Here is an 8872-nt window from a genome sequence, read left to right on the forward strand (position 1 = left end):
CAACCCTTCCACTATCCCCTATCATCCCTCAACCCTTCCACTATCCCCCTATCATCCCTCAACCCTTCCACTATTCCCTTATCATCCCTCAACCCTTCCACTATCCCCATCTATCATCCCTCAACCCTTCCACTATCCCCATCTATCATCCCTCAACCCTTCCACTATCCCCATCTATCATCCCTCAACCCTTCCACTATCCCACCATTCATCCCTCAACTCTTCCAATATCCCCATCTATCATCCCTCAACCCTTCCACTATCCCCATCTATCATCCCTCAACCCTTCCACTATCCCCATCTATCATCCCTCAACCCTTCCACTACCCTCCTATCATCCCTCAACCCTTCCACTATCCCTTCCACTACCCTCCTATCATCCCTCAACCCTTCCACTACCCTCCTATTATCCCTCAACCCTTCCACTATCCCCTTTCATCCCTCAACCCTTCCACTATCCCCCTATCATCCCTCAACCCTTCCACTATCCCCTATCATCCCTCAACCCTTCCACTATCCCCCTATCATCCCTCAACCCTTCCACTATTCCCTTATCATCCCTCAACCCTTCCACTATCCCCATCTATCATCCCTCAACCCTTCCACTATCCCCATCTATCATCCCTCAACCCTTCCACTATCCCCATCTATCATCCCTCAACCCTTCCACTATCCCACCATTCATCCCTCAACTCTTCCAATATCCCCATCTATCATCCCTCAACCCTTCCACTATCCCCATCTATCATCCCTCAACCCTTCCACTATCCCCATCTATCATCCCTCAACCCTTCCACTACCCTCCTATCATCCCTCAACCCTTCCACTATCCCTTCCACTACCCTCCTATCATCCCTCAACCCTTCCACTATCCCACCATTCATCCCTCAACTCTTCCAATATCCCCTATCATCCCTCAACCCTTCCACTAGCCCTCATCATCCCTCAACCCTTCCACTATCCCCATCTATCATCCCTCAACCCTTCCACTATCCCCCTATCATCCCTCAACCCTTCCACTATCCCCATCTATCATCCCTCAACCCTTCCACTATCCCCCTATCATCCCTCAACCCTTCCACTATTCCCTTATCATCCCTCAACCCTTCCACTATCCCCATCTATCATCCCTCAACCCTTCCACTATCCCCATCTATCATCCCTCAACCCTTCCACTATCCCCATCTATCATCCCTCAACCCTTCCACTATCCCACCATTCATCCCTCAACTCTTCCAATATCCCCATCTATCATCCCTCAACCCTTCCACTATCCCCATCTATCATCCCTCAACCCTTCCACTATCCCCATCTATCATCCCTCAACCCTTCCACTACCCTCCTATCATCCCTCAACCCTTCCACTATCCCACCATTCATCCCTCAACTCTTCCACTATCCCCTTATCATCCCTCAACCCTTCCACTACCCTCCTATCATCCCTCAACCCTTCCACTATCCCACCATTCATCCCTCAACTCTTCCAATATCCCCTATCATCCCTCAACCCTTCCACTAGCCCTCATCATCCCTCAACCCTTCCACTATCCCCATCTATCATCCCTCAACCCTTCCACTATCCCCCTATCATCCCTCAACCCTTCCACTATCCCCATCTATCATCCCTCAACCCTTCCACTATCCCCTCATCATCCCTCAACCCTTCCACTATCCCCATCTATCATCCCTCAACCCTTCCACTATCCCCCTATCATCCCTCAACCCTTCCACTATCCCCATCTATCATCCCTCAACCCTTCCACTATCCCCATCTATCATCCCTCAACCCTTCCACTATCCCCATCTATCATCCCTCAACCCTTCCACTATCCCCCTATCATCCCTCAACCCTTCCACTATCCCCATCTATCATCCCTCAACCCTTCCACTATCCCCCTATCATCCCTCAACCCTTCCACTATCCCCTTATCATCCCTCAACCCTTCCACTATCCCCATCTATCATCCCTCAACCCTTCCACTATCCCCCTATCATCCCTCAACCCTTCCACTATCCCCTTATCATCCCTCAACCTTTCCACTATCCCCTTATCATCCCTCAACCCTTCCACTATCCCCATCTACCCTCCCTCAACCCTCCCAGCTCCCCTAATCACACCCTCCCACCAATCCCCTACTATCCATTAATCCTCTCACATCCCCATCTATCCATATCTAAAGAGATAGAAATTATGTATTTAAAAGGAGAGATAAAACAATGAGATCCTTAATTAAATAAAAAGTGTTGTTTAGAAAATTAGATACAAACGAAAGAGAGATTTTTTTAAAATGAAACATAAAATATTTTTTTAAAAGAGATAAAAGAATCAATAAAGAGCGAAGTATGAAAAGAAGGAGAAAGGGTGTGGAGCTGTTGGAGATGCAGTGATGGAGCTGGGCTGTTTAATCATAGGAAAGACAAGACGGGGGGGGGGGGTATTTAAAGGGGGGGGGGGCAGGGGGGTAAAAGAATGTTGTATCTGCCCTGACCCACATCCCTTCACTAATGATGCCCTACAGGCCCAGTCCCTCATTACAGCACACACTCACACACACTCACACACACACACTCACACACTCACACACACACACACACACACACACACACACACACACAAACCCCTCACCCTCACCATGTGGTGCCTATAGCTGACCTCCAGGGTCCTGCAGAAAAATGCACCAAAACCTGCAGCCACTGAACAGGTGCAGCCCCCTTGAGACACACACACACACATGCATACATGCGTGTGCCCTGGTGTGTGTGTGCTGGAAGTAATGAAGGATGGCAGGTAGAGTGAGAACAGACCAGAATCCCCCAAGACAAGCTAGTGGCAACACACACACACACACACACACACACACACACACACACACACTTTTAACTAAACTTTGGAGAACTGCTGGTAATCACACACTGATCTGCCAATGAATCTTTAAACACATCTACTAAAAAAACACTATACCTATCTACCTGTAGATTAGAATAAACCCAGATAAACATAAAGTCAGTGGTCAGTGAGAGTGTCTACCTGTAATTAACTCTATATAACATTAGAATAAACCCTAATAAACATAAAGTCAGTGGTCAGTGAGAGTGTCTACGTGTAATTAACTCTATATAACATTAGAATAAACCCACATAAACATAAAGTCAGTGGTCAGTGAGAGTGTCTACCTGTAATTAACTCTATATAACATTAGAATAAACCCAAATAAACATAAAGTCAGTGGTCAGTGAGAGCGTCTACCTGTAATTAACTCTATATAACATTAGAATAAACCCTAATAAACATAACGTCAGTGGTCAGTGAGAGTGTCTACGTGTAATTAACTCTATATAACATTAGAATAAACCCACATAAACATAAAGTCAGTGGTCAGTGAGAGTGTCTACCTGTAATTAACTCTATATAACATTAGAATAAACACAAATAAACATAAAGTCAGTGGTCAGTGAGAGTGTCTACCTGTAATTAACTTTATATAACATTAGAATAAACCCTAATAAACATAAAGTCAGTGGTCAGTGAGAGTGTCTACCTGTAATTAACTCTATATAACATTAGAATAAACCCTAATAAACATAAAGTCAGTGGTCAGTGAGAGTGTCTACCTGTAATTAACTCTATATAACATTAGAATAAACCCAAATAAACATAAAGTCAGTGGTCAGTGAGAGTGTCTACCTGTGATTAACTCTATATAACATTAGAATAAACCCCAATAAAATATGATATGGACCCTTTCCTGTGAACTCTATAATGGATAGAAAACTAATGTGCTTTTTTTCTTTTTCCTTGCAGCTGCAGACGGCGTGTAATCAGAAATCTGATGGATTACGTTCTACCCAGGCCTAGATCAGGCTGGCCGAAATACTGAAAACACACACACACTGATCTCAAGCCCACTCGACCCTCTCTGTTCCTTCCCCCTCTCTCTCTGTTTCGTCCTCCACCATGCCGAAGGAGGAGTGTAAAGTGGCTCCGAGCTGTAAGCAGCACAAGGAGCGGAAGCCGAAGAAGCCGCACTACATCCCGCGTCCCTTCGGAAAGCCATACAACTACAAGTGCTTCCAGTGTCCGTTCACCTGCATGGAGAAGTCCCACCTGTACAACCACATGAAGTACAGCCTGTGTAAGAACTCCCTGTCTCTGCTCATAGAGTCCGACTGGCCCTACAAGAAAGGCAACCTGCTCCATTCGGACCAACTCCGGCTCCAGCAAGGGGCGCTGAGTTCTCGTAACAGCCCAGCCAAGGAGCCGCCAGAAGGGGGTGCGGTGGTAGAGGACGGTCCAGCTCAGGCCCAGAATTTGGATCTCAACTTTGAGGCCGAAGATATGGAAACGGAAGAGCGAGAAGCAGAGGGAACATCCAGCCAATCGGAAGCCACGGAGGCGAGTGTAAACGGCACAGCCAATGACAGCACCAAGCAGGAGGCGGAGCTTGTGATGGCTGACGTGTTTTCACTGGAGGAGCAGCTGCTAAGGGCGCGGTCAGTAGAAGTGGAGGCCAAACTGCGACATTACAGACTGTCCAAAACGTGCCTGTCCGGCCCGGCCGCACTTCTGTCCGAACAGTTCCGTCTCCTTAGCAACCAGGCGCAGAACCCAAAGCCCAAGTCGGACGGTCTGCCCACTGGATCGCTCCCCTGCTACCCTCCACCCTTGACCTCGGGCCAGCTGGACTGCCCTGAAGCCCCCAGCCTCAACCTTTCACTCCTGGGGGTTGGATATCCCTTGACCCCTGTAACCCCTGGACTCTTTTCCTACCTTAATCCTGCCCTCAGTGCAGCCAGTGCTGCTGCTGCTGCTGTTACCACGGCAACCGGCCCAGCTCAGATCAGCCCACTGCCCTTCTTGGCATCGGCGGCTCAACTCACACACACTCACACACATTCGGACCGGGCGTTGCTGACCCCACCTAGACTGTACTATCCCTTCCTCTGCGAGCACACTTTCGGTAATAATAACATCACATATTATTTACTTATTATGTTTACTTATACATACTGGTACTGGTTATACTGGTACAAGTCTAACACAGAATGAAGCTCTAATAACATCAATATCCAGTATGAAGTTCTAATAACATTAATATCCAGTATGAAGTTCTAATAACATTAATATCCAGTATGAAGTTCAAATAACATCAATATCCAGTATGAAGTTCTAATAACATTAATATCCAGTATGAAGTTCAAATAACATCAATATCCAGTATGAAGTTCTAATAACATTAATATCCAGTATGAAGTTCTAATAACATTAATATCCAGTATGAAGTTCAAATAACATCAATATCCAGTATGAAGTTCTAATAGCATTAATATCCAGTATGAAGGTCTAATAACATTAATATCCAGTATGAAGTTCAAATAACATCAATATCCAGTATGAAGTTCTAATAATAATTAATATCCAGTATGAAGTTCTAATAACATTAATATCCAGTATGAAGCTCTAATAACATTAATATCCAGTATGAAGCTCTGATAACATTAATATCCAGAATGAAGTTCTAATAACATTAATATCCAGTATGAAGCTCTAATAATATTAATATCCAGAATGAAGTTCTAATAACATTAATATCCAGTATGAAGCTCTAATAACATTAATATCCAGTATGAATTTCTAATAACATCAATATCCAGTATGAAGCTCTAATAACATCAATATCCAGTATGAAGCTCTAATAGCATTAATATCCAGAATGAAGTTCTAATAACATTAATATCCAGTATGAAGCTCTAATAATATTAATATCCAGAATGAAGTTCTAATAACATCAATATCCAGTATGAAGTTCTAATAACATTAATATCCAGTATGAAGTTCAAATAACATCAATATCCGGTATGAAGTTCAAATAACATCAATATCCAGTATGAAGTTCTAATAACATTAATATCCAGTATGAAGCTCTAATAACATTAATATCCAGTATGAAGTTCTAATAACATTAATATCCAGTATGAAGTTCTAATAACATTAATATCCAGAATGAAGTTCTAATAACATTAATATCCAGTATGAAGCTCTAATATCATTAATATCCAGTATGAAGCTCTAATAACATTAATATCCAGAATGAAGTTCTAATAACATTAATATCCAGTATGAAGCTCTAATAGCATTAATATCCAGTATGAAGTTTTAATAACAGTAATATCCAGTATGAAGCTCTAGTATCATTAATATCCAGTATGAAGCTCTAATAACATTAATATCCAGTATGAAGTTCTAATATCATTAATATCCAGTATGAAGCTCTAATATCATTAATATCCAGTGTGAAGCTCTAATAACATTAATATCCAGTATGAAGCTCTAATAACATTAATATCCAGTGTGAAGCTCTAATAACATTAATATCCAGTATGAAGCTCTAATAACATTAATATCCAGTGTGAAGCTCTAATAACATTAATATCCAGTATGAAGCTCTAATAACATTAATATCCAGTGTGAAGCTCTAATAACATTAATATCCAGTATGAAGTTCTAATAACATTAATATCCAGAATGAAGTTCTAATAACATTAATATCCAGTATGACGTTCTAATATCATTAATATCCAGTATGAAGCTCTAATAACATTAATATCCAGTATGAAGCTCTAGTATCATTCATATCTCAGTATCACTCATATATCAGTATGAAGCTCTAACTAAAACAATTCTTGTTATTTTCAGAATTTGTATTAAAATTAACATTCCAGTTGAAATCATTATAAAGGGTGAAGTTGTAAAAATAATATCCAGAATAAATTTATATTAAAAATAATTGACTTGTTCACAGTGTAGAAGTTAAAATGACATGTAAAATAATAAATATATTATATTCATTTGAACAATTATTTGAAAATAATAAGTATTTTTACAGTCATTTTATTATTATTATACTTATTATACTTATACATACAGTCTAATGCAAATGTTTTGGCACCCCAGTGATGTATTGCTGATGTTCTGAGTCTAAATCAGTGAATAAATACAGTGTTTTTAACATTGTGCTTTTGACACAATATTTATTTAATTACTGAATTTAACACAATAAAACAATATTTTATTGTGCCATTACTTTTTCACAGACCACATTCAATGATGTCTTTCTGTTAAATTGAGTAATTAAATATTAGTGGGGTTTTCAAATGTACAGACGTGTCTCTGGATAAGATGTGGGATTATTTACACATATTTACCCAGTCTGAATTATACATGGAGTTTGGCCAGGGGTGCACTAACTTTTGCAGAAGACATATTTAGTCACATGCATCTGTAAAACAGTTTAATTAAATTAAGACATTATTTGATGAATTTATCAACGCTCCTCCTGCAGGAGACCAGGCGAAGGCCATGAAGTCCAGCGTATCTCTGGACCCTGCTGCCCCCACCTACTCACCCAAACTCAGCATGTGGAAGGTTCCAGCACTCAGGCCAGCTAACTCCCAGAGCTCCAACACCGCCTGGACCTCGCCCAGCCGCCCTACAGCAGACAGGCTGCCGGCCCGGGAAGCTAAAGAGCAGGGCCTGAAGAGGGCAGCGGCTGCTGTGGACTCCCACAATGCACCAGGGGAGAAGAAGGCAGCGCTGTCGTTTCCACTTGACCGGGCCACGCCCACTGCGACCATTACAGCTGACCGGCTTCTGCTGCACAGCAGGTAAGAAAGGAGGGAGTAGTGTGGGTTTAGCACTGAAGCTATGAAGCTAATATGGCTAACAAGTAATGGAAGCTTATGTACACCAGTTATAGCAATATAGCAATCAGCCAGAACATTAGAACCACCTAACTATGTCCTGTGGTATCTGGACCCCCCCCCCTCTCTCTAGTCTTCACTCTCAGGCTGGGCTGGATGAGCGTTTCTCCGTCAGCCCCTCCAGTCTGGGTTCCTCACCCCACCACAGTTCGGAGAGAGTGAGGGAGCCGGGCGAGGAGAAGGAGCGAGGGATGGAAAGCTGTGCGGCCGCTCTGCTGCGTGACCTCTCCTCAGCGCTGCAGGAGTACCAGCATGCCGAGCGGCAGGCGGCCCTGCAACCTGAGCAGTGCCACCTGTGGGCCCACCTGGGAAAGATCCGCTCCGAGCTGTCCCACATCCAGCAGGCGCTGGAGCGGACCTCCCGCCAGAGCGACGGGCCCTTAGACCTGTCTGTCAAGAAGGATGCGGTCGCCATGGCGATTGCGGCAGCAGGTGCCAGGCAACAAGGCCTTCCAGGAGATGGGAAGGAGGCGAAAGAGGAGACGTGGTGCTCTGAGACGGAGGAGGAAGAGGAGGAGAGGGACGAGGGGGAGACGGAGGAGGATGGGAGCGACCTGAAGGAGAGACGGAAGCGCTCCCTGGACGTCCTGATCAAGCTCAACCAGTCGGGCATGCCCATGGTGAAGCCAGGCATCACCCTGGTGAAGTCGGGCGTTTCCATGGTGAAGTCTGAGGTCCTGCCCGGTGGGGTCGGCGGGGGCTTAGCGCTGAGGGCAGCTGAGGCAGAAGCTTTATGGCACAGCAGAACCACCAAGTGTGAGGCGGATTCCAGCGTGCTGCTGTGCTCAAAAACCCCAAACCGACCCCCATCCATCCAGCACCTGGACACTGTGTGCCCTCCCAGTCCACTGACAGCGAACGATGCCTAACTGCCCCCCACCCTGCCCTGCTAATTGCCACCCAGTACTTACTTATACAAGAGAACTGTACAGAGTCAGTCTACTGACCATCTCAGACTGTGCTGAATATCTTACATATTAATATATAATACCTAATTGATGATTGATATGTGTTATATATCAGTATACAGCAAGAACTCTTGCCATCATACAGTAGACAGTGTGCCAAAATCTAGACCTGTATCTTCATCTGTTCCTGAGAAATAGAGACTTTA

At 43.9% G+C, this 8872-nt stretch overlaps 1 protein-coding gene across 1 annotated transcript; it reads left to right on the forward strand.

Moving 5' to 3' along the window:
- The first annotated feature begins 3955 nt into the window (after positions 1–3955).
- prr35 (proline rich 35) lies at positions 3956–8627 on the forward strand. The gene is made up of 3 exons (XM_072679248.1): positions 3956–4958; positions 7341–7662; positions 7832–8627. The coding sequence occupies exons 1-3, from the start codon at positions 3956–3958 to the stop codon at positions 8625–8627; spliced, it is 2121 nt and encodes a 706-aa protein (XP_072535349.1).
- Positions 8628–8872: the final 245 nt, after the last annotated feature.

Source organism: Salminus brasiliensis, chromosome 5 (genome assembly GCF_030463535.1).
Source record: "Salminus brasiliensis chromosome 5, fSalBra1.hap2, whole genome shotgun sequence".
NCBI classification, from domain to species: Eukaryota; Metazoa; Chordata; class Actinopteri; order Characiformes; family Bryconidae; genus Salminus; species Salminus brasiliensis.